This window comes from Falco punctatus (assembly GCF_963210335.1).
Source record: "Falco punctatus genome assembly, chromosome: 3".
NCBI lineage: Eukaryota > Metazoa > Chordata > Aves > Falconiformes > Falconidae > Falco > Falco punctatus.
In genome coordinates this window covers 26,626,622-26,653,867 of record NC_137582.1, presented here as the reverse complement: position 1 = coordinate 26,653,867, position 27,246 = coordinate 26,626,622, and the positions used below count along the sequence as shown (strand labels likewise).

The 27,246-nt window shown below is 35.0% G+C and overlaps 1 protein-coding gene across 4 annotated transcripts in view; it reads left to right on the top strand.

Moving 5' to 3' along the window:
• The window catches only part of ZFPM2 (zinc finger protein, FOG family member 2), a 417,436-nt gene that overhangs the window by 139,598 nt on the left and 250,592 nt on the right, over positions 1–27,246 (top strand). For 3 of the 4 annotated variants that reach the window (XM_080381546.1, XM_080381548.1, XM_080381545.1), the window contains one exon: positions 17,422–17,580. The exons of the other annotated variant lie outside the window; for it this stretch is intronic. In XM_080381546.1, coding sequence (XP_080237672.1) covers positions 17,422–17,580 — 159 coding nt within the window. The remainder of the gene's footprint in view (positions 1–17,421; positions 17,581–27,246) is intronic. 4 annotated transcript variants of the gene reach the window in all.

The window sequence follows — 27,246 nt, the reverse complement described above, 5'->3', positions numbered from 1 at the left end:
TTTCTTTTCTAAGTTTAAAAAGCATATCCCTTCATCTGGTATTACCTGTTTTGGTCAAGGCACAAATATGTTGGTTTGTATTGTGCACTACTCCCTGAAATTTGATATTTCTTGCCAGAGAAAACTGGAGGGACATCTGAAGACAGTAACTGGCAACAGAATAACCTTTGAAAGTATTTCAAGCCTGGATATTGATGATGAGAAAAAAATCCTATTCTGAGTGTTTCTTTTGCTGGTACATCAAGAAAACTCAAAAGTGTACATAAAAAAGAAAAAAAATCCAAAAGCCTCATGCTGAATAAATAGCTGTTAAATATTGGTAGTGACATGATAACAATAGTTTCTCTAGTAGTATTGGCATACTAGTCTAATACTATTGATAGTCATGATAAATTAATCCACTGTGAAATGTTTAAAATAAAAGTGTATTGAACTATTGTATTTGATGGCAGTTGAGTGTCAATGATGGCAGAGGAGAAGAGGAGGAAAGTAGAAGTAAGAAAAAATTATTGACCAGTGAAAATGAACATCAGCTTCTGACTGCCATTCCATGGTCTTTCATGGTCTTCATGGAAATTCCATTTCCAAGGTTTTCTTACCTAGCAAATCTTTTAAGTATTTTTAAGTTCTTTGGCATGAACTGGAGAGAAAAAAGTTCCTCTCTTCCTTAATCTTTACCCACAGGAGTGACAAAATATTGTAATGCTTGGTGACATTTCGTATTATTGCAGACTATAGTGTTTTATACTTCTATTTTTAGTAGCAGTGTCTCTTATATAAAGAGGTCCAGTCCATCTTGAAAATCTAATTATTTTCAGAACGATTTCAGTAACCATATGACATGACAAAGTTATACAGACTTTGACAAGCCATTCAGCAAGCTGTTTTTACCATTTCCTTCTGTATTATTAACCATGACTGACCATTATTATCAATATTGCTACTACATTTTGTACTTGGATTTCAAACCTCTTCTTCAAAGAGCAGTTTTGAAATTGGCAGTGTTTAACAGTACAACTTACTTGAGTTGGTTGTGTGTCTATAATGGATAACATCCGATTCAAACCCTAGTTTAGTACTGGATACTTGTTCTACTCCAAGTGTCATGTGTTCCCTCCTTTTCCAGAGCTCTCTGTAGTGTGACAGTCTAATGTAATGTTTGCTATTTTCTGCCTTTTTGGTCAGTATGAAGCAGAAACTATATCCAAAATTTATGCTATGTTCATTTCTATTCATCTTAGTACCAGAAGATGTAAGAAAAAAGAAAAGAGAAGGGTGCTCAAAGGATCAAGCAGTGAGATATCTGAGTAACTCTTAGACTGTAGTATGTGAGAAAGATTAAATTCTAAGAACACTTGCCTTTTAGTAAAAAGTTAATTTAATGGGTCATGACAAAAGGCTGTTAGTATCTGAAGGTATAAACATCTAAAAAATATAGTATCTTTAGAGGACTTATAATGAAGAGGAATAGATTGAAACTGCAAAGGAAATTTTCGTTAAACATTAGTCAAAACACTATAATGACTTTTTTCCATTAAGGAATGATTGTTTTAAGGAAGTTGTGTAAATGCAGCCCTTGACTGTTAAAACTGAAATGGGCGAAGTATGATAACAATATCTGAGGATCAGTTCTGTGTTTCCAGGTCAGCACTGGCATGGTATAATTGGCCTTCCTACAGGCTCAGTTGAGTGGTACCAAATTCAGTTAACTAAACATTATTCTTTTATGAATACTATATGCAACACTAAACCAAATACTGCAGTGGATCTTGTGTGATTTTTAAACATACTAAACCTCTAAATGTTATACTTTCAAAGTTAAACAGGTGCTGTGAATATTTTATTACAAAAACTATGACTAGCTTTATTACAAAAAGAGGTTCAAGCTTGCATTTTAGCAGTCACACAGTGTGCAGGAGCCACATTTATAGGTAATTTAGTTCACAGTAAATTTAACTTGCAACATGTATATACATTGAGCTTTGCCTTTCTAGGGATGTGCTTATGAACATATGAAGAATGTCACATCCTGAAGAGTGTCAGTGAAATTTTCATAGGCTTAAAGTAGAACACCAGCAGACAGAAGAAATGCACTTACAGTGTAAAACTGAAGGAAAGATAGGGTGAAGAACATGTCTAATGTACGGTCAAACCTTCCAGAGCCCAAATACAGGCAGTGTTGATTGCATTCTCTGCTGGAACTCTTGCCTCAGTGCTACAAATGGCCTCTGTGTAATTAAAATCTCACTAGAACATTTGTGCTTTATTTGAAAGTTTTGGAGGAATTAGAGAATTTTTTTTTATTATTATTTTTCTCTCACCTTTAAGTGAGAGTTTGGCTCTTGCTGAGATAGTACAAGAAAAAATGCAACATCTCCTGACATTATTACAGAATCACAAAATAGTTGAGGTTGGAAAGTACCTCTGGAGGTCATTTTGTCAACCCCCCTGCTCAGACAGGGTCACTTAGATCAGACAGATATGTTAGTAGCTATGGCAGGGAATTTTAAACAGGGGCAGTTATTTACTGGAAAAATATTTTGGCAAATAAGATTTTTTTCATTAAGGGGAATTATATTTGACGAGAAGTCTGTTGGGGAAAAGAGTTTAAATTTATTTTGTGGATTAGTTTAGTCATATTTTGACACTATTTCATGATAAACCAGTGACATAATTGTCATTGCTCTTATTAACATCATAAAATGACACAATCTGATAGTAACTAGAAATGTTTTATTTTTAACATGTTAATACAAGCAGGAAACATTATGATGTAGGAATACTGGGATTTTTCCGTAAGTATTAAATACCATGTATAAGGATTTAAAATTCAAAATTATAAAATTCAATACTAAAATCTAATAGTAGTGAGTGTGTCATTGAAAAAAACCATAAAAACAATAATGAAAAATAGGACTAAACCATGCAGAGTGACATTCTAATCCATTTTTTTTTCAGTTTCTTCCAATACCAGACCTTTTCAAAATATTTAGCTCCACAGAAAGTTTTTTAAAATGTATGTTTTGTCAGTTAAGATAATTTAAATATTTAGAAGCTAATTTCCTTTGGAAATCAATATTTGGAATGTAGTTTCTCAGGTTTTTTGGGGGCAAACCTAGCAATTTAAGATTATGTAGAGTAATCTGCAGGTTTTTTAAAATAGAGCACGGCAGAGTGACACAGCTGTAGTAGTTGAACTTTTTTTGAAGTGTGGAGATTTATTTGTAGGGTGAAACTGGCACTGTCATGAAGGTGCAGGTGTTTACTCCTTAAGTGAGAGAAAATAACAAATAACTTTTCTTGTTTTCTTTCCTAATATGGAATAACCTTGGCCAAACTAAAAGCAAAACATAAGCCACACAAGGATATTCTGATAATCAAATTGTAATAGTAGTGGAGCCAGTAAACTTTTCAAGTGAGTAAGTTTACTGAGATGACTCAGCCTGGAGTATGATTTCCTCATTTAAGTTTGGCATGTAGAACAAGGTATTAGGAAGGTTGAAAGTATAGGTGAAAAATGTTTTCAGAACTCCTGTTTGCTACGAAAAAGAAAGAGAAGATGGGTTATCAACCAATTGTTGCCAGGACATCCAGTGGCCTAATTTGTAGGAGTTTTATTATTCCACAAGTTGGTTCAGCAAAACAATCATGATAAGAGGAGAGGAGAATGAATTCTTGTTTTGATTTGATGCTTATTGCTTTGAGATTTACATAGCCTCATAATAACACTTACCAGCCATCTGGTTTCCAGAGGAAAAAAAAAACTTCTTTTCTTACTGAAAAGGCTAGGACATAACATGCACCATTTAAAAGCTCATTGTCTGGAAATGACATAATGACTTTGTGTTCTCAAATTATTAATTAGTGATTAACTCAGAAAACCAGCAGGTTATGGCAGCTCTAGGGAAAAAGCAATGTATTTTGTGCATCCTTGCAATTTCTACTAGTGAGGAATCAAATTAAAGTAGTAAGAAAGTGAGCAGGGATATTAAAGAAATCAAGTATATTTGTAACATGCATTTCTAGTTTATTTTAAAAGTTATATTTTACTTATTTGCATTTTTGGGTTTATATACCTCTATGTATAAGGATACATAACTGCAAATGACATATAAATGTTATTTTTCAACAAATCCTATTGTGTATGTGACCTAGACTATGGTATGCTTGTATTACATGTTCTCAAATTGTGATAATGAAAGTCAGGTTTTTTTCACGGTGATTGTAAGATGTACGTGCTGATGAAACACAGATTCGTAGTCCATTATATTTTCAGTTAACACAACAAATGCTGTAATGCTGTTATTCTTTGAAGATATTAAAAAAAAACAAAAAAAAAAAACCAAAAAAACAAAACAAAATACATTTTGTCCTTATGGTGCATCACAGAAACTACAGCAATTGTTATTATTGTAACTAATCATAGATACATTCTAGTGGGCAAAGTGACATCTGAATAAAAAGAAACTATGTGGTAATATTCCTTTGCAGTAGACCCTGAGGTTGTGATTGCTTTACACTCGAGGGACATGGTGCTCAATTTTTGGCTTGTTGTGGCTAAATACTGTATTTTATTCCACCTGACTTTTTTTCAGATTATTTGATTTCTATTAAAAATACATACTGCTCATTTCTCTTACAATCTGATCTAAAGATTTCGTTCCAATTTGAGACCCTTCAGTTTTGTTCTGCATATTGGTAAACTCCATTATGGTATTAAGAATAAGGAATCCCCTGTAGTTATTTCAAATGCAAGGCTCTAAGAATATAAGTAACTCATTGCATAATTCTATAGCTCTTGCATACTGTGAAGTAGGTGTTTTGTTATATTTGTCAAATTATATGAATCTCACTAAGCTAAATTACCATTCATTCTAGCATGCATCTGCTATATACAAAGGTCATAAAGTTTGTGGTTTAGCTGATTGCTAATATCTCAACTTTCCGCTGCTATTACTTTAGAACTACCAGTTACTTCAAGCATGCTGTTTTTTCCATGTATATCACCTGTTGTGGTTTTAAGTTTTTTCTTTAACTGTGTCATTGTGTTATGGATCAGTTTAGGTGTGCTTATTTTTTATTGAGGTTTAACCCAAACTGACACTGAATTCTACATACAAACTCTGTAGCTGTGATCATGTTATTAGAGATCAAATTTGGACTGTCTTTCAGGGGCTCTTTTTTCTTCAGTATTCTCTGTTTTGCTTGTAGTAGAAAAGATGGGGGGGAGGAGGGGAGCAACAATAATTTTGAAAAGAAATAGGAACCTGTGAGAGAAGTCATGAGTTCACTGCTGATTTCTGGACCTAAAAAGTCCAGATTCCTTTTTTCTGCTTTTTGGATTTAATTGCATGATGGCATACAGAGATGAGAGACAAGTTTCCATCTGAGGAAATGCAGCTAGAAACAAAAGATGAACAGGAATAATCTGCAGTGACATACAAAAATAGAAAATATTAAATAAACAGAAGAAAAAAGACCCCTTAATTTTCTTATAGGGGTATAGGGTGTCTTTGCTGTGTGAGAAAAATGTATTTTTTCTTGAAACTGGGGATGTAAAATTACAGTGAGTAATGAGTATGTATTCCTCTGATCCCTTAATGTACTTGATGTGAGGTTCCTCTTTCATCGTAGCTAACATGCTGGCCATTAAATACACTGCAGCAGCATCATTAGTGGCTTCAAAGTGCTCCCACTTGCATCACATTTTTCCCTCCAGCAGGTAAGTGAGAACAGTGATTAGCAAAGACCAGTATATGTCACTCACTGCTCATGTGATTGCCAGAGTTGTTCAGTGTTTAGAGTAAGGGCTGTGTTGGAGCTGGAGGTAGAGACTGAACTTTTGCTGTCATCATTACTCTTGAAAAGCTTTATGCATGACTTGGCCACATGTAATATGACACAAGATAAAATGCGTCCTGTTTGGGGTATGGTGTTTGAAACTGTTTCACTGAAGTAGTACTTGGCAGAGATGATAGACTTTAGAGGAAGGCTTCCTGAGAAACAAGGCAGTGTGTTACCTACAAGTTTGAGATCCTGACTGGTGAGATTAGGATGTGCAAAGAAGCCTCTGTTGCTTACCAGTATCATGATTTGCTGCGTCTGGAGGAAAGCATTCACTGAAAATTTCAGGATCCTGAATCCTCGGAGGATTTCACGGTACTGTTTGGAGCAGCATGCCATAGGTATTTGACAGATGTTGAGTGGCTGGTGTGGATCTGTCTATTCCTTATTTTCTTAGTTTGAGTTAAAAAAAAAAAACGCTACAGGAGTAAAACAAAATAGCAAGGGAGTCTGAATATGTTCCTAAAACTGCAACTTTAATTTTCATATGCTTTATTGGTTGTAAGATGCAAGAGGAGGCAGTTTCCTTTATTGGAGAGGTGAATATGAAATCTTAGAATACTTTACCTGTAGAAAACAATATGAACATATGTTAAAAAAAAAAAAGGTCTAGATATCTCATACATTTTTCTTTTTTATACACTTGTATGGATATAAAAATCAATGACACTTGTCATATATGTATGAAGCATCAAATATTTGCATTTTTATTATATAGATACCTATAATTTTAATGAAAGACAGAGAATTAAGAAGCCCTCTTATACAAGCAATGCTTTCTTTAATTTCTTTTTTTTTTTTTTAAGCTTGTAAATTTAAACATTATTTTCATACTTACCTACCTGAAACAATCCACTGGAGCTGGATGATGTTTGTTCGCATCAGTGTTAACCATATTTCATGGGGCAAATTACATTGCCAGTATTTCAAATTAGATTGCCAGTAGTTTCAAAAACTGTTTTGTAAAAGTTAGCAGATAGAAATCAGCTAGAAATAATTGATGGGCTTAAACCCTATAAAATATATCATAATCCAGGGAAAAATGCTTCAGGGATAATATTTCTATATGAGCAAGCAGGAAATTTACCTTGTTCACTTTGATACATTTAAGAAAATAACTGATATACTACCATTGCAAAATTATTCCTGATGTAGAAGGTTATCTACAAGCATCACAGATCCATTCAAGATGGGACAGTAGGAAGAGGAACAGGCCAGAACATTTAGTGGGTACACTTTATCAAATTACTCTTGTCCTACTTAGCACTTGTTAATAGCTTCCAAAATCTAGTTTCAACTGGAATCAAATTCTCTTTCAAATCTTTTGTGTGGAAAATTAGTTAAAGATTTGGGTTTGTTTGGGTTGGGTGTTTTTTGGTGAATATTTCTATTTTCTTGCTTTCTAATGTAATAGTACAATGCTTGTTCTTAATAAAAAAAAAAAAAAAAAGTGCCAATGCCACCATAATTATTGTACACAGAAGGAAATATTTAATAAAAATCTTATGCAACTTACTGTCCATCCATAGCCTCTAATCACACGCTCTTCAATGCTTTCAGTGCTCTTCACTGAATGTTTAGATCTTGAGGATGTCAAAATGTTTCAAATTGGGACACTTAAACACACAAATTGCTTAAGTGAAAACAGTAGAGAAAAGCAATTTCAGTTTTGCTGTGAGGTAAACTGCCTAAAGATTGACTTCCCCAAATTTGTGTCACTGACACCTTGTGTTTCAATCCTAGCTCAGGTGCATTAACACTGTATGGTAAAAAACACAATTTTTTTACCCATTAAGACAGGCCTTGTAAATTTTTCTTGTTGACACTGCATGGATTAAGCAAAAGTAGACATAGGAAAGTAGTCTAAGTGCACATTTAATTGAAACAAGGTATTCATCACCTGTTGTCTCAAGTTTTCCTGTTAAATCTGGCAAGAGTAACTGATGAGACACACAAAAGGACTGAAGCAGGTTGTGTGTCTGCTTGGGTGAGGGATCATTAGGAGCAAAGACCTGGCTTCCCAAGGACATGAAAAGGTCTTTAGAAGGATACTCCCAAAAGCTTATTAAAAAATTGTGGACAGAAGCCCATAACTTGCTGAAAGATGTGATACAGTTCTCCTAACATGTATAGGCGTTGAGCAAATTTTAAAGTTTGGGCCTAATGGGCTATTTTACTTGTGTTTTCAGGAAGAAAAATAGCAGCTGAATCAGGATCAGTGACTGTGCAGTAGGTGACTTACTGATGCAAAAAACCTTTTCCCCTTTTTTTTCTAGTTTAGATCACTTTCTATATTTCAATTTCTCACTTTACCCTAGAGTAAGAACAGATACAGATATTTCTGTTATTTTCCTAAATTATATAAATACATCATAATTAATACTTTTTTAAAAAGCTCTTCCCAAGATAAAACTTCAACTATCACTTTCTGTCAGAAGACAGAACAACGTTGCTACTTCTAGAAGATCCAGATAACCTTCTGTTTCATTCTTTATTGTATTGAAACACACTTTGTAGGTGTTATTTTTGTACAGTGGCATGGGATCAATTATGATGCCTCTGAATTCATAGCCTTTACTGCTACCAGTTTTGCAGTCACGTTGGTATCACAGTACCAAGGAAGTAACTATTAAAAATCCCACTGACCTTTGTTCCTGAAAGTAAGAATTCCAGAATGAAGTTCCAACTAATAAATCTGTACTGTTACTGTGTGCACTGCATCTTAAAAAAAACAACAACAAAAAACCCAAACAAAAAAAAAAAAAACCACAAAAAACCCCAAACAAACAAACCAACCCCCCCCCAAAACACAACAAAAAAAGTTTGTTCCTTATGTCATTTAGAAACACACATAGAAAGTTTTCTACCTTGACGGTTTTATAGTATGGCAACACTTGGACTGCCAGCAGGTGGGAAGATTTGAGGAGAGGAAGATTATATGAGTGCCTTCATAACACTCATATTTCAAAACAATTTCAGTTATTGGGCAAAACATCATACTCATCATTTGTTAAATGAGTATGATCTTTTATGATTAGTTCTGCCTTTATTGCATTGTGTAATAACAGTACCACGCACCATTTGCCTTTTTCTTTTTTTTTTTTTTTGTATTCTCTCTGTGTTCATGTGGAAGTAAAATCAATAAACCCTCAGATTCATCTGCACAATATGTCCTTTCTGACTTCTGTGAACCAAACAAGGTGCACCTTGGAAAATAGAGCCCTACCAGTAAAAGAGTTGCTGTGACTCTTATGGGTAAGGGTGCTGGAGGACTAAATGTCTATTTCGACATGAGCTCCTACTTGAAAACTGAGGTCTGATATTTAACTGCAAGGGTCTTTCAGCTCATGCTCTGTGCACATCTTTTTCCTTTTTTTCCCATGCAAATGAAACCTAAAACTTTGGCTTTACTGGTACACTTGCATACTATTTTTGAAATTAATGTCTTCCTAACCATGTTTTGAATGGTCACTTTTCATCATTTCACTTTTATTGATTAGAAATGTTCTGGCCCTGGCTCTGAGAGCAGGCTGACTATAGGCACTGCCAGTTTAGTTGTGGCCTCTTGGATAATGGTAAGAGAAAAGAAGACAAGAGGATAAATGAAAGTGAAATTCCAAATTACTGGAACATTTAAAGGTCTTTGAAAAGTTTATATACAAGCACAGTTAATGCTGTCATGCACCAAAGTGCCAGAAGACCTAGCAGTGAAGAATATTAATCTACTTTTATAAAATCAAAGGGTTCATATTTTTTGCTATAAAGAAATAATTTGAATAAAATTTGACCCTTTCTACAATAGTCTGTGGGTCAAATTGAACCTACTATTAAAATTCTCTAATATCTTTCTTGTATTAGCATTTCAAAACTCAATTTAAATATTCACAGAGCTCTTTTTTTAATAAACTTAACAAAATTCAGGTAATTTCCTTCAACTTTCTTGATTGAAGGAAGGCAGTAGGTACAGATATAAAAAAGATGTACAGCTACAAGCAAAACCTGAAATCAATTATATATAAGAAATAACATAACACATGGAAAGAAATTAATCAAAAGGAAAAATTTCTGCTATATGATTTTCTTGGTCTGCTACCTGCAGGCAAGGAACGTAAATGAAAAAAGAAAAAAAAATCAGCATTCTTCTTACAGATAAGGGGAAAATTAATAAAAATGTTTCCTTCCTACCAGATCCCCTGATGCAACTTATGTTAAAAGTGAGTGGCTGTAGGAAGAGCTTACATGCTTAAAAATAACTCTTTTTTTTCTTCTTTTTTTTTCTTTTTTTTTTCCACAGAAATATACTTTCATTCTTGCTGTTAAGCTCAATTACGTCAGGTTGGTATGGATTTATAGTCCAAAGAACAGCCCTTTTCTATTCCTTTTTTCTATTATGTTGGTTGTTAAATCATGGTCATAAAGTTTCTCCCTGTCCAGAAGTGAGAAATGGTTTGTTCTGCTCAGGTGTGACAATGAAGATGTAAGGAGTTGCTCACAAATTGGTGCAATCTTCCAATCTGGACAAAACTTTTGAAGTTCAGCTAATTTACATAACAAACTGGAGAGGTTCAATGCGTACGGGTAGCACTGCGTATCTTGAGTATAGCTGTAAAGATGTTAACAGGCACTACAGAAATAACTTTGTTAAGCTAAATAGAAAACTCAATGGACTGAAGAGGCAAGCAATTCAGTAAAAGTGGGAGTGGTTTGTCTGACAAGTATTGACTTTGTTGTTTTCCTAAACTGATTTCCCAGTTTGCACTACTGCCAATAGCATGCTTAATTTTAAAGTTTTTCCTGCAGCAGTCAGTTTGTCAAGGTTAGGTATTGCCATCTACTGTCTAATAGAAGAGTATTTAGACACCTCTCTTGGCCTTTTTTATTCTCATGGAATTATGTCATTAAACTATTTGCAGTTCTCACGGGGAGGAAGGGAGAGGCAACACTTTTTAAATGAAACCCAAAAGCTGGGATCACCATTAACTAAAAGCCAAGAGAGGGAGGTAGCGTGGACAGTCACAGGGTCAAGTTGTTGGGGTAGTTGGAGCAACTAGTTCAGTAGGAAAACTTCTACCATTTTCCTTTATTACCATCTATGACATTAGTGGCAGACTTGTTGTGTACTTCCATTTCTGTGATTCATCTAGATACCTCTACTTGGAGGTTCTTCTTCTCAGGGGAATATTTAAGGTCTCAGTGACTGAACAGTATCTGGCCGTCAGTGCTTGACAGAAAGTGAAAATTTATCCTGATTGCTACAGCATATATTCATGTCCCCTGTCTTATCAGTCCATGTCTTCACCCTGGTTGAACATACAGGCTCTAAAATATTTGAGCCTGGACACTTAAAAAAAATTCTGCAAAACCCAACAGAAAGCCACATCTCCAGCAAGGCGCTTGGGTGTATATTTTTGGTAATGTCTTGTAAAAATTTCTTCCTCAAAAGGAGAAGCTGGATTGTTTCTGTTGGGGCTATTCAGATCACTGTTACTTGTTTCCAGGCTGTTGTTAAAGCACAGTGTTGGAAACAACCACTCTTTTGCATTAACTCCAAGGCTGAAGGAGTAGCTAAGAAGTTTTGTATAGAAATCTTCCCAGAGGAAGTGAACTCTGAAATACCATGTGGTGTCTTCACTCCCACTGCCATATTTAAATGAAATAAATTGAACCATCTTTTATGTTTTTAGTGTTCCTGACAATGTTTAGGGAAAAAAAGTTCCTTATGATGTGAATTAATGTGAAGTGTTTGGCTGCTGGTTTTCTTATGTAATCATTTGTATTTAGAAGAAAATGTTCTTGTTGAAACAGGACACCAGTGTATTGATTTTTTTGAAGCTTTTCCCTCTGTTTGTAATCAGAGAGTATCACATACCAAGGTTTTACCATAAGGTAAGGATAATCTCTGTGTGGTAGCCTGCTTTCCTAGGAAATACTGGATGAATCCCACAAAACATGCAAAATGCATGATGTTGATCCAGTGAATTTCAGGCCTCTCTGATTTATCAGAGTTGTTATTATTTAATGCTACTACTACTAATTATACTCATTAACCTCTCCCCAGCCACTCGCTGTCAAGTATTGTAGGCTTTCTGAAGCATTCTTAATTTGTTAAGAGCACTGATTTATGTTGCGGCTCTGGGAATGTAAGAGAATATTGATAGGTGGGAAGGAAGCTAACCACTTAACATTTTCATGAGATAATTATTTCAATGATACTTTACCACTGTAGGATACATGCATTTTAAGCGCAGAGCACTGGACAGGAAAGCCTATAAGCATGTGTTTAATTTGAGCATGCATTTAAGTGGTTTCATTTAGGGATAAGTCTGATGAATTTGAGTATGAGAGATTATTACAGAACTTACCCAGTTTAATGTTACTGAGTTTCAATTATTTCATTAGAGTTATAATACCATAACACTGGAGCCATGCATTGATGTATCAGGACTAGCATGCTCAAGGGGTCAGATTATAAAATTTATGTCCAGAGGAATGTTTGTAGCAAAAGCATCTTTTGTTAAGTATATGCAAACCCTTCGTTACTGGTTCATTCTCACACTTTCCCATGTTATTAAAATTCTTGCAGTGTTGGTTTTGTTTTGTTTTGCTAAACATGGCCTATCCTTTCAAGTGTTGAGGTAGCATCTGTTACTCATTGTGTAAAGATTGCCACTTAGCTAGCTAACTTTGTGTGTTTGTATCTATATGTTTGCATTTATATTGAAGTATATTACTATTTAAGAAAGATTTTTATTTATTTAGCATTTAACACATTAATAGTCCTAAAAAATATGTGCCTGAGTGTCTGTAAATGTGGTACAAATTAGGGAGCACAGTTCAGATTTCCCCACACTGCGCTGCCAAGTGGCCTCAATCACAAGTAATTTTCTCCATGAAGGCACATGCAACTCACTCATCAGCCTCTTCTCAGTAGATATTGTTATTTGTATCAAATTATATGTAGTGATTTTTCAAAGTGGCCAACTGTGTCCACTAAGCCATGCGGGTTTCTGCCACATTGACTCCTTCATTGCTGTCACTAATTGTACTGTTTTCTACTAATTCTTGTTTATCTATATTATTTGAAAAAATATTTGAGATTCATAATCATATCAATAAATATTCATGAAATAAAGCACCAAGTGAATAAGTAAACTACCAACCCCCTCAAAATCTCCTATATTGTGTACAACACAAGTATTTGCTTGTTTTATAAAGGAAGTCGTTTTTTCAGGGCTTCATGCAAAATCTAGAATGAAGTAATGGAGACTTCATTTGCCTTCAGTACCTCCATTTAAGATTAGAAATCGAGTTTTTTCCTAGTGCATTTGGGAATTCTTCACTGTTTATCATGTATCTAGCTAATCTGAAGCATATAAAAATCACCTCTCCTTAGATTACATCACATTTTTTTTCAAAGTGCTAATAGGAAAATAATTGCTGAAATGAGAAAACAAACCTGTAGGCTGTCTTTGGAATCAACTTTTCAACTAAATTCTTAAACAATTTCAGTTTTAAATTTTACTGTTTTATTTTAGATACTAATCATATCTCAGAGTTGTTTACTGCCAGATCACTGTGATAGATGAATTTCAGTAGTAGGAATTATTTGGATTTGCATTGGTGTGCCATTATGGTAGTTATTGCTTGTGAAGTCACACTTAATCAGCAGTTATTGAAAAGGATTTTTCAGTAGAACAGAGGTGGGATTTGACCATGTTCCAGTTGAAATAAAAGCAGACAGTGTGTGTTGTGCCATAGGTGCCTAATAACATGATTGGTAAAAGTATTTGGTGTAGTAATATTAAATTAAATCAACAATTTAAAAGGAATGGACAAGGTATAGTACTAAAGTAACTGATTAAGTGGCATTTGGATTGTTGAAGTAATATATCAACATAATAACAACTGGGAAACAAAAGCATTATAGGAGAAAACAGTTGAAGCTGTTATTTTTAAAGACATTTATTTTTGTCTATATGACTCTGCATTTTTAAGTATTTTAAATCAGGGAAGAAGTTGAGTAGATGCTGTTTGGTTTATTGCCTAGATAAGAGAGCTAGTAAACTTTGAAAACCAACATATAAATTTTTGAACCAGATAAATTGTTAGTTTTTTATCTGACTTGATTTACTGATACCAGTAAAATATTGGAAGCACGTGGGCAAATTAGGTGAACATAAGCCTGCAGAGTTTAATTGTTTGCATTAAAAAAGAGTATGTAATTCCACACAATCTTTGTTGTGAGATTCTGAAATTTTATATTTATTCATTGTTTATTTATGCATAAGTAATTCGATGGAATAGACAAGAGTAGAAATTTTAATCTGTTTATACTTACTAGGTAGTGGCCTTTGAGTTTACTGCTTTCTTTAACCCATTCTATGTTTGAGTGATAACTGAAAATAGCCACAGAAATCAAGTATCAACATTTCAGTTCAAGTGAAACTAATAAACAAGAAATACTTAATTTTGCTGTTATTCTTGTGGGCTGGTCTTACTCATGTTGAACAATGCCTTACTCTTAAAGTTATCGGTTAAAGTTAGCAGTTTATAGCTCTGGGCATGAGCTGAATGTATATGAACACTTAAAAAATAAAAGATGACTCAACATGAATAAAAGTTTTTGTCCAAAGGATCAGGTTGCAGATGGGTTAATTAGACAAGGAAGAAGCAGGCTGAAATCTAGAAAAATATTTATGCACTGATCCCTCTATTTCAACAAAAGTCATGCTGGTTTTTGCAGTGCAATGTCTGTTGTCAACCTCTGAGGTGAACTGTTACGTAAAGCTCTGATGTGTGCCCATATGCAACTAGATAAACATCACTGTTTATTATATGTGGGTTGATATATGCAAAGCAAAACCTTGGGTAGCTGCATGCATAACTCTGATCTCGTTTGGATGTGATGACATTTACATGTATGTTTTTGAATGCTGGGACATGCAACTTTAGGAAATGTTACATACCTGTTCATACATAAGATGTATCTATGGATGCATTTGTCGGGAATGTTAGCCTGAGATTTGTTTAGAAAATAGAGTCCCAACCCACAAAATGACAGGTGTTTGAGCCTGCACTGTGGAGCTGGTGCATACATTGTTTTTCTTCCACCTTCTTGGAAACAGCGTCAATGGAAATTATAAGGTGTGTATTTCCATGACTGCTGCAAATGAAAGCATACAAACTGCACTTCTTTTCTTAATTAACATACGGTGATTATTAGCTTGATGATTATGTACTAGTGACCTGATAAAACAAACCAGTTTAACATCTAGAAACAGACCTAAATGTCATGGACACATGTCAGTTGGATTACTTGCAGGTATATTGCCTTTGCTGTATTTTGCAAGATGCTTATTGAAAAAGTCAAATAACAAAGAGCCAACCATTCAGCATGAAATCAAATGGCACTGAAATGTTGGCTGAAGTTTCCATTTTCTTCCCCCAGATTTAAAATAATTGGAAAATTTATTAAAGGCATATGGCTACTTTTGAAGTTATGTAAAAGATGGTATTTATCCATCGTTATAATGGCAGAAATTCACATTTCCCTAAAATAGCATATTTTTGGTTTGATTGTCTTTTCCTTCTTATTTATCCAGATGTTACCAGGAGTATACACCAATTAATGACTTAACAGACAATGCCATATATCAATAATATTATGCAATCTGAAAGGTATTTGTTGATAGTTTGTGCAGAATCCCTGTGCTTTCATTTCTGCCATGAAACTGGACACACGTAAGGTGCCCAAACTGCCCGTGTTTAGCTGCAGTGCACTGCTCCAGTGTGTGCTAGTGCTTTGTTCTCTGTTCCGTACAGTGCGATATCCATTCTTCATTCCCTGTGCATATGCAGTTGCTGGATTTTTTCCCAGCATGGCTAGAAGGTGCAATTAACAGTAATGGATACTTTGATAGTGAGAATCTTTATTTCTTCAGCCATAATAATAGCCCCTTATTTTAGGAGATATATTGTTGAATGACAGCTACTGTTGGTGAGTATGAGTCCACAAAAGTGGGTTCATTTGGTCAGATTTCTCAGCTGGCACAAAAAGTCATATTTCCATGAAAGATAGTAACCTATATTAATTTATGGAGTCCCAGTTGGGAATCTCAATCAATTTCAATAAAAGTAACCATCACATTCCTCTGAAAAAAGAATTATACAACCTAGCCTAAAGTGAATTTTGCTGTTTTAATAAATGTAGGTAGTCACCGGTTCATAATAAATTACATAAAATTAGAGTGTAGTCAATATTTGATTTCTTTTAAAAATTTATCCCTTCCTTTTCATTGAATGCAACAGAATCATTTATGTATTGTGTCTCAGCATGATAGATTATATAGGAATAGTGCGTTTAATACTGGAAAACTATCATATAAATACAAATTACATTTTTTTTTCATTACCTAGCTAGCTTTCATTTTGAGGAAGAAATACTCAGTCAATTATAAATGCGGCTGTGCTTTCATTGGAGAGTGAAATATGTAATTTTTTCCAAGCCTCAACCATGTATAATGAAATCTCTCTTTTGAAATCCAGTCTTAAGATGGATTTTGAAACGTACTGACATTTAATAAAATCTTAGTTAAATTAAAATATGTTCAGTTATTTCAAATCTCTATTTAAATCTAGGATAAAATTCTACACCTGCACAAGAGATGTCTTTAGCAAATAGTTGCTATTAACCAATGATTGTGAAGAGTATGTATATAAGAAAGAAGAAATTTTAATTTTTGAGCACATTCCAATTGGTAACCTAAGTGTTACTTATTATAGATCTGTCAGGCGCTGGCTCTTGAAGAGGATCTTAAGCAATAGTATGTCTAGCTGACTAGAAGAAGAATCAAAGACCTCAGGCTGCCATTTCAAATTCAGACTCGTGCCCTGTTTCTGTAACTGGCTTATGTTTCTCTAGCCCTCGGCTAGTAGTTTACCATGATGGTTGTTTGGCCTTTGTGAAATGAAGTGATAGTCTGTCCGAGTCCCATCTATTGACTGGGAGTCTATTAAAAAGAGAGTCTAGCAAATGAATGATCATGGACACATCAGGTGCTGGTTGAAGCAAAATAGCAGAATAAGCTGAAGTTTACATTGTCAGCACCTTTGTAGTAATTCACTGTTGTCAGTGCTGTTAATTCGAGAAATGAAGCCTGTAAAGGGAACCTATTAAGTAAGTACTGTACTTCAGCATCAAAAACCAATAACTAACAAACAAGAGAAGGCTCTTCACTGTTTACATGGTTTTACAAATATAGCTTTGATTTCCATTGTTAAAACTGTTTAATTGCATTTAATACTAGAGCCTGATGAATAATGAAAAAAACCCTATGTGCGAGTATTATTAATACGTATTATTAATAACACTGCATATTCTGATTTGAAGTCATCAGGAAAACAGTCACTTACAATTTTGATTTCCATAAAATGTTATTTGTCCAATTCTAATAAATGCTGAACACAGCTGTGGAAGGAAAATCTAGCTAAAGGCCTCCAATTGTAAGTTCACTAAGGTTTTATTTCATGTTGTCCTGTTAGATGGTTTTGCCACAGTGTTCCTGATTCTTTTTAAAGGGCCCCTTGAGGATGCCATTGAGGATGAAGAAGAAGAGTGCCTGTCTGAGGAAAATGATACTATCTCAAAAGAAGACTTTCCATTGGAGGAAAGCTTTTCTGCAGAGTTTGAGCCTGAAAATCTGAGCTGTGAAGAAGTGGAGTACTTTTGTAATAAAGGTAAACATTGTAGCCTACCTCTTGAGGGGATACTGGACAATCTGTGTCCAATTGGTCAAAAAGTTTTTTTGGTTTAAAATATACAAAATGTCCTATTAATATAGGAGATTAAAAATAGGAAAATGAGTTACTTGTGGAGTTAAGTCTGGTAAATTAATATTTAAACGTGTTGGAAGATGTACTTCTCAGGGAGGTGAATCATCTTGCCTTTAATGTGGTCCTCCAAGAATGTTACTTTCTACATATTTAACTGTAGAGAACAGGCCTCAGAAGTCAATTATTATCAGATCCAAAGCTAGCAATGCAGCATGTCTGTTCATCACTTCTTTGCCTAGGAAACATTGCTAGAAAAACAGATTGGGTCTGTAGATTCTAGGATTAAAATAGAGCTTATTATAGAACTGATTATGCATGGTAGAAAACTAGTGACTGATTTGTGAAAGGATAACTTTTAAAGTTGCAGATGCCTTTTTGATGCATTCATTACTTGCAAATTATTGAAGATAGAGGTATCTTAGCATAAGCCACACCAATTCATTCTTAGCCCTTACCCAGTGTTCAATCTGCAAGGTTGTGCTGTTTCCCGTTCAGCTGACAGAAAAAATGCACTATCATGTACTATTATTTAGAACATTGATTTAATCTTCTTCCTGCCAGATTTCCACTTGATTGCTTTATTGTTTGTCTTCTGCAGGTAAGGATGCCTATCAAATAGCTGGAGTTGTTGTGGTGATGTTCTTCTATTAGTCCACATCCCTCTCAGGCATTTGGATATCGATGATTTCACTGTCTATCTGTTCTTTCCCAGAAATTGACATACCTTTTCTCATGATAGCTTGATATGCTCCTGTTTTTGTATTACTTTCATCTGTCATGGACGAAGTAGAATAAATCCATTTGAAGGCTCAGATGTTACGACTACAGAATATTAGTCTTTCCTACAGTGTCCAGTCATCAGTGGGGAAGGCATGAAAATGTATTTTCTAAATGTCCTCTATGTAGCTTACAAACTTTTGAAAAAATAATATACTTTTTGTGCTACAGGTTCTTGATACCTAGTAAGCCATCATAAATTATCAAAACAGTCTAGTCAGTAGTTTAGAGTTTAGCTGCTATAAATCTTACTATGAAAGAAGAGACACCGGATTATGAATGGAAATGCTTTACAAACAGGGGGAGTTAAGTGCTATTATAACTGTTCTGTAAACAAATCCTACAGTTACTGTGCGTTGACTTCTTCATATGCATCTCAGGCACCATGTTCCTTAGCTGAAAAAAAGTACTGTTCCTGTTACTGGCATTACTAAATAATTATTTAAACCAGTATTTACATAATTGTTATACTAGTGTCTCTTGAGTTCCTTCTGTCAGCAACGGAAGACTATGCACCACTATCAGTTCATACCAGTTTTATTTAGTTATTTCTCTGTATGTCTTGCTGCTTTTCCAGGGCCCACCAATAGAAATACTACTGTTCTGGGCAAAATTCGGGAAAATACATGATTATTTTTGTTTGTTTATAGCAATCAATATTGCAAAGTCATGTTGAATTTCAAGTTATCTTGGCACTTCCCTTTAATGAACACATTTTTCAGGGAAAACACTGAATCCAGGCCATTACGTTAAACAAGATAAGGAATTAAATTGGAATACATTTAAATCTGAATCTTGATTATCATATGTTTTATTAAGGGCATCTGCTGATTCTTCAAGCTGAATACTTTTGACTCCCCAGCAGTTCTTTTTTCCAAATATGTTGTAGTTATTAGAGATTCTTAAACCTGTCCACTGCAACTGCTGCAGAAGAAAAGTTGAAAAGGAAATTTCTGAGGATGAAGGGGCACATAAAACCCCTAATCTACTTCCAGCTGAGGCTGTGTGACAGAAAGTCCCACTTTGAAGTAAGTTGAGAATATCCCTGGAAAAGGATGGAATGGGAGACTAGAAGACTAGAAATACATTGTTTTTTATTAATGTCTCAACTTCTTTTGAATGTCCTCCTTCTTCAGTGTCACTTCTGAAGTGTTAGCATGAGGCCACGTATGTTTTTTTTTTTTTTTCTGAGGATAAAACCAAAGAAGACAAAACTAATCTGGAAAGGAAATAAATGCCTTTTGTGCCCTTTTCTTAGTGAAAGAGTTTGTGACTGTATTATATAATAAATGCTAAAAGTGAGGCTAATTCTCATGATTTTTGTCATGAATCTTTTAATCATTCATAACCCTTCTTTTGCTTTGTAGTTTTCAGTATTGAAATTAAAAGATGGTATGAGAAATATGCTTTTGTTTTTTGTAAAAATATTTTTGGTTAACATCATGGATAAAAGCTTAAAAATTAAATATGTACCAAATAGGTTAGAGAGCAAACAAATGCATTCTAATTTCTGTTTTAAGGGCCTGACTTTCTGATTATTTTTTTTCTCTTTGACAGTATTGGCAGCTTGTAAACCACAGATATCTCCAAAGGAGGGGAAAAATAAGTGTAGATCTGTGTATTCTCATGCAACATGTTTCCTTTTCCCAGAAAATACCAGAATTGGCATAGGAATTCTTTATGTTGTCTCTACCTTCTCCTCTTGCTAACATGGACCATTAAAGGTTCTAGAAAGTAAGGGGAATTTATTGGATATAAATATTCATCTGTCCTGGCTCCCCATTTCTTTCCCCTGGGTTTTTTTCCTAGCTTACCCAGAACAAGAGGACAAATGAGTAGTTGGGGTTCCTGAAGGAATTAAGAGACGTGGGCAACAAACAGCACAACTGTTGGGGAGGAGGTGTTTGTGAGGCTTCACTCATGGTGTTTTTCATACTTCCCCAGTTATGTAAATCAGGCATCACCTAAAGACCAGAGTCTTGTAACTATGCGAACTGGGCACTGAAGGCAAAAATTTACTGAACTCACAATTCATTCAAATGAATGGAAGTAGAGGACGTAGAGGTTCACAACTTGATAACTTTGGCTTTTTGACTGAAGAGATTTTCCTGTCAAAATATGCCTGATAGTATTATAAGCAAAGAGCAGTCTCTTACTGTCTAAATTGCAAACAGCTAACCTTTATAAAGCCATACTTGTCATTCCCACCTTATTAATTTGGGTTTGTGAGATTGATTCAGCAGAATAGTTGCCAGAATTAGAAGGCAAAGGCAAAAGTCTCTGCAAAGTGTGAAGCAAATTAATCACATTGATGGAGCTGCATGTCATTTTACAACTTCTCTGTTTTCAAAATTATGACTTTTGGCTATTATTTTTCCCTTCTTTTGCTCATTAATGGCTTTTACAACAAAGAATCTGGAAAATTCTGCCTTTCCCCCCACTTTTGCAACACCACAAAACCACAATTAACTTTGCTACATGTGAATAATTATTCCTATGTAGTCTTCATGTACACTCAAAAGTGAAGAAGTGAACAATCGTTTAACCATGTAAATATTAAAAGCAAAAATGGAAATTAGCAATCTGCTGTTTATCAGGGATGGGTTTAAGCTTGCAACTGTGAATTTTTAACCTTTTGGATGAAGTTTCCCATCCAAGAATGAGTATTTTAGAAGAGCCTGGGAATCAATGGCAGAAGCTTGATTTGTTTGCAATTATGACAGAGATTAGGGGAAAGGGAATATTTTGGAAACAGCAATAATAACAACACAGTTATAGTGTTCTTCCACTACAAAGCTGTACTGGTCTCAGTCTTTACAGTAGAAAGAAAAAATGAGGTAGGAGGTAGCCTTGGTGATAATGCATTGCATTTTGTCAGTTTGTAGCTTAGTTACTACGAATTTCCACACTACAGGTAAAGAAGATATCTGATGATGCTGTTTACGCAAAGTCTGTATTAGTCTGGAACCTTCGTTGCCAAAGATTTTTTTTAGTGTTCACATAGGGGGTAACTGGAATCAGAGTCTGTACCAGATTAAGATTAATTCAAATTAGATTCAGATCTAGAAGATTTATTAGTTAAGTGTCATTATTTAGATAGCCTGAATAAGGAGAAAGTAGTCTGTCTCCCATGCAGAAGAATGATAGACTAGATGGCTGAAAGCCTGCTATGGAACCTAGGGGAGTACATACAGATTAACTTTTGTCTTTTATAGGTAAGAATAAGAAAATAAGGTGATGCTAACAGAGACAAGAAGTGAGCTGGAGGTGTGATGGGGCTAATAAAAGCAGGAGGGCAGATACAAGAAGGAGACACAAAAAGCAGGACAATACAAAAGCCAAGAAGTGGGAGGTGATGGGATGAGAAGCAAAAGTTCATTTGGGCTGTGAAATAGTTTATCATTGGCTTTTTAGTCTCTGATTGCTGTCATACTGCCTAGATACCCACAGGAAAATAAAACCAAAATAATTTTCTGTTACTTAGAAGGTTTGGCATCTTCATATGGAGGTGAGACCTCTTCCTCTCTCTAAACAGCAAGGAGAATAGGAGCCTTGCCTACTTCGTAAGGGAGGGAACTGGCTAAACAAATTACAGTTCTTTGTGACCTTCTTAGCAGAATTGTTCAATGAGGGATTAACTTTCAAAGGAAAAGTTATCTTGAGCAATGAGACATCACTTGAGATTAGTAGATAGTTAAGTAGCTGTGTTTAGAGAAGAGGCAAGAGAAGAAAATGGAGGAAGGATTATAATCAAGAGAGAGAATGTGAGACTGTTTCCAGAAGAGGCAAACGGAGGAATGTACATATCTGATAATTGAAGAAGACATATCCATTTCTTGCTGCCATGCTTACCAGGACAATTTTTTTGAATTCTCCTGTTCTTTGCTTGTAGCATGGCTATTGTGCTTGTTCCTTATGCTGTAGGCTTCCAGTAATTACTCCATTCCAAGGCAGCACTGGCACCAGTCCTCAGTGGAAGATTCAGTGGCCTTAACCAAATGGTGGCAGATTAGAAAGCAAATAGCTTGTGTTTCCCACAGCAAAGCTTGTGTTTCAGTTGGTGACATAGGAAGATACAGGGGATAGAGACATAAGGTGTGATGAAGATTGACTGTTTCATGATGCAGTGCTTTTAGGATCTGTAGCACAAACTGCTACGTATGCCTGTAGCAAATCAGAGTGTTGATGTGTGTTTGCAGTTCCCAATACATTCCTTATCTTTATTTGTGGAAGGAGAGGGGGATAAGGGGAAGCCAGTGGTTCTGAAACTCATATACAGTTCTAAGTCAGCAACAATAGAACTCAGGGAATATATGGGCTTCTGCATACTGAGTGTGTACCTTCTGCCATATTCTTATATTCTGCTGGGGCAGGAGGCAATGAGTTCAGAACCTGATCCAAGTTTTCTGCTCGTGCAGTATTTTGTCACTAGCCTGGCAGACTAGCTTAGGACTGGAATTTGTTATGTTAAACCATGTGACCTGATTGTGCAGCCAGGCTTGAGATTCAGGGAAGCAGCTGCAGTGTGATTCTCCATATAAGAAAAAGCATATACAAAGCTAAATTCTTCTGTGTATTAATCTTCCCCTTCATACTTCATGTGCAAAGCTATCATGTTACCATCTATAATACCAGCCAAACTCTTAACACCCTGAAAATGATTTCTGTGTCCCTTTTTCCTCTGGAGTATGACTTTGTGTGTGTATGCCTGTGTGCATCTGTGTAAATATTCTTTGCTTCTTTCATGTTAGGCACGTAATGACTAACAATATGCTTGCTATTTTCTGTTTCTGGTTCAAAAAGTAGATTTATACCTCTTTTTTTTTTTTTAACCAGAAACCTTTTAATCAATAATGTTTCTTTCCTTTTCAGTAATGGATTTCATTACAAATTTCTATCTCTTTTGCTATAGCAAGTGGAAGCAGGATCAGCATAAGGCAGCTATACCATAATCACTTTGAGCTCAATAAGGAGATCTTTACAGGCAACTTTGTTCTTATTTCTTAACGGGATTAAGAAGCTCAGCTCTTTAAATTCTTGCATATAACACTGACATTTCCAGGGTGTGTTTGGACCAGGGAGTTCAAAGAGAAGGAATAAAAAAGAAAAGCCAATATGACTTTGTTTTTTACCTTGCTGGAGGAGCTGTTTGTGCAAATCGCCTATAAGCTTATTGACCTGAATCTTTGACTCCTTGTTTTCTCTGGATTTGGCTGGAGTGTAGACACTGATAGAGCACTGATAGAGGTGATTGCACAGCCCTCGGCTTTGCTTGGCACCAGACACCCCCCCTCCCTGCGCTTGACATTATCTTTCCCTGGCAATACTTCTGTTCTGGAACTCATATTCCTTTATTTTTTAAAAAATTAATTTAATACATTATATTTTCTTTATGTAGACTTTCTGAGTAAATGAAGGACATGTTAATTCTTTTTGTAGGCAGAGACAGGAGAGAGCATGTACGTGGGTTGATGTATTTTCATCTCCTAGGATAATAAGAATCTGCATAAGAACTCACAGCGCTACTCCTTCCAAAAACACAGTAGTTACCTCTTACTGAATTGTGTGCATCTTTGTGAACCTGTGTTGTGTTGCATTCTCGTGCTGAGAATGAGAGTTCCCATACATTTATCTGTATCTCATTCAGCTGAAACAGCTGAATCCTGTACATCTTCTGTACTTTTTGTCAGATGCTGAAAATGGACAAAGAAAGGAAGGGGTTCTCTGATAATAACCTTCAAAGGGTGCTAAGTCATAATTAGGTTGGATCCTGGCAGAAGACTCTTTTCTTCCAAATATCAGCATTTGCTTTCTGCTTTACCACTCATGCTTTCCAATTTTTTTCCTGGTACTGAAGCTCAGAGGACCACCTGTTTTCTTGCTAGAAGAGAAAGGAGATATCTGAAAAGGCTGGGGTGATTTTTTCCACAATTATCTTGAGAGCATGGAAAGGATTCCAGAATAACAAGTGCAGGATTGTGTATCCTATACTGATTTCTATTAACCCATATGTAAACGTCTTGGGCGATATTTTCAGTCCAACTGAAATCCATGCCAGTATTAACATCAATGGTAGTGAGATAAAAATCTTACCTAAGTTAGACTAGAAAGCCCTTCTTTTAATCAAGAAATTAAATAATTGGTCATCAAACAGGAAAATGTATCTCGAAAAAAAACTAGCAAGCTATGTTTCAAGAAGTAAATACATTGATCCAAATATAAAACATTATTTTAACCGTATAGAATTATAAAGTGAGAGAAACACTTAAACAGCTTATTCAGCTTTAAGCAGTTTATCAAAGCAACTCCAGCCTTTTCAGTCAGCACATTTTGGTTTTCTTAAGAACAATGAAATTGTGAATTCTATCACAGCTATGAGGAAAGGGATTATTTTGTTACAACAAGTAGTGTAATGTCCCCTTTCTAGAAAGTCACAAAACTTGAACTTGGATTGATTTAAATTTGAGCTCAAATTTGACATAAAATGAATTGCAAATTAATAAGGGTAATCTTCTTTAAAATAGGAAATGCATACATGACAAATTTCACCACGTGTTCTTAGTTCATATATACTACACATCTGTTACTGATTTTGTTAATAATGAAGGTCTATTTTGCCTTTTTTCATCTAATTTGGTGTTCTTGACACAAACATTCTGAATACTTTTGAAAAGTTCTGAGGCAGTCGCTGAAAAATGGTTGTCAAACTGGGTCCAAAAAGTGGAGCTGCTCACAGGCTGTGTACTATGTGTCAGCAGTGGGGATATTTGCCATAATTTAACTCTCAATGGATCAGAAAAAATAAATGAAGCAAATGCCACATTTATGGCATTGTTGGATAAATATTGATAAGACAGATATTGCTGGATAGATGCTTGTGGATAAGAGAAAATGAAGCCTTTATTTATGACTACTAAGTCTTTTTCTTGGGTTTGACTGATAGAAGTCTAGACTGTTTTTGAAACCATGTATAATATAGCAGGTATGTAGAAGCATACCTCCAATGACAGGGAATCAGCTGCTTTGGATATTAAAGTACTTGGAGTGTTGATTATTTCTAATAAAAGCATCAAACTGTTTAAAAAAAGGTAAATTAAAATTTTGCTTTTTAAGAACAGCTATATATTGCTGCTTGCTTTGTAGCAGTGTGTGGAAATCACACGAAAACAGGATATGAACAAAATGTGAACTTGCATAAGGATGTTCCAATTTAGAGCTTGAAACTTGCTAGAGTGTCTCTGAAGTCATCTCTCTTTTCCACTGGAAGGTGTTTCAAAATCTCATGGATTGTTGATTTCCATTCAAATAATTTTTGAAAATTATACTAAGCAACAGTCTTTGTTTGGGGCATCTAAATACCTTTTAAAATGTGCAGCTGCTGCTTTTCTAATCAAGTGCCTAGAGCTATGTAATTTTGAACCCAATGTTGGTACTTGAGTATGTCTTTTAGAGCTCTTGTATTTGAGGTTTTAATTGGAAAAGATTGAAAAGATGCAAGACATTTTTCTTTTTTTCCTTTAAATCTGTAGAAGCTTTTGGGTAGCCAGTATGTCTGAGTGATACTCATTTGTAGTACTGGTGCCACAAGAGTTGCTCCCTAAAAATTAGGATAATGTAAAACTCATTAATAGAAAGAAAGTCTGGGATATGATTTAGAGAACACTTTCACTGTTCTGCAGGAAATACATTTGAATGAGTGATCCTTGTCTTGAAAGAACTTCAAAAGCAAACAGTGCGATAATGAGAACATATCAAACATTTAGAGAAAGAGGAAGGCCGGACTCAGTCTAGCTGAACTTGCTGCACAGCGGTGTCTTATCCCAGGAGAAAAGTGCTGTAGCTGAAATGGTTAGAAATAATTGACACTGGTTTTTAACGTGATCACTATGCTGAAATGTCATTGTGTCAAGATGTCATTTCATTAAACAAAGTAGTGATTTTAATATGAACCAAAATAGTTTCCATACTGTTATTTTGGAGAGTTAACAGCTTGTACACACATAGGTACTCAGTGACATACGGTTATTCATAGACCTTTCCTAAAAGTTAAGATAAGAAACAGTGTGTTATTTCTGACATTTGCTGGATAAATAATTTTAAGAGTGCTAAGGGCAACAAGAAACATACAGTTATTTCAAATGAGATTTATCCCAGGAGAAATTATGATTGTTAATCAGCATGAAAGAAAACAATAATTGCTTGCAAAGAAGCAAAGCATTGAGATGATTAATATAATTTGAAATAAAATGCAGTGGATCAACGTGTACAAGTGCTGGTTTTTTTCAGGTATGTTTGAAAATCAATCATCTGAGGCCAGACTTTGCTGAGACTTACTGTGTTTGTAGGGTAGGGTGCCTCAGTTGACATTGGTGGACTTGACAGAAATTATTTCTGATGTACATCAGATGAAGAAATAACAGAGTCTGGTAGTGGTAGCACCAGATCTCTTTCTCTGTGTCTCTGTCCTGCCAAGGCTATAAAATAAACTCGTTTGCATGGCATAGTAGCCACTGTAGTTGTTTACCTTGTCCTCACAGCAGATGCCAAATATGGCAAGGTATGGAAACATCCCTCCCAATTTATTTAGTATCTTTATTATCAGAATTTTATTTCCATACCAAAAGCTTATTTAAAGATATTTTTTGCATTGTTTAAATGTATTTTATACTCAGAATATTTTATATCTGCTGAAAACTTGCATTGCCATTAAAATCAGACACTTTGACTTGTTAAATACATATATATAATCCTTTAAAAAAGAGGTCATCAACGAGAAGGACATTTAAGGTCTTT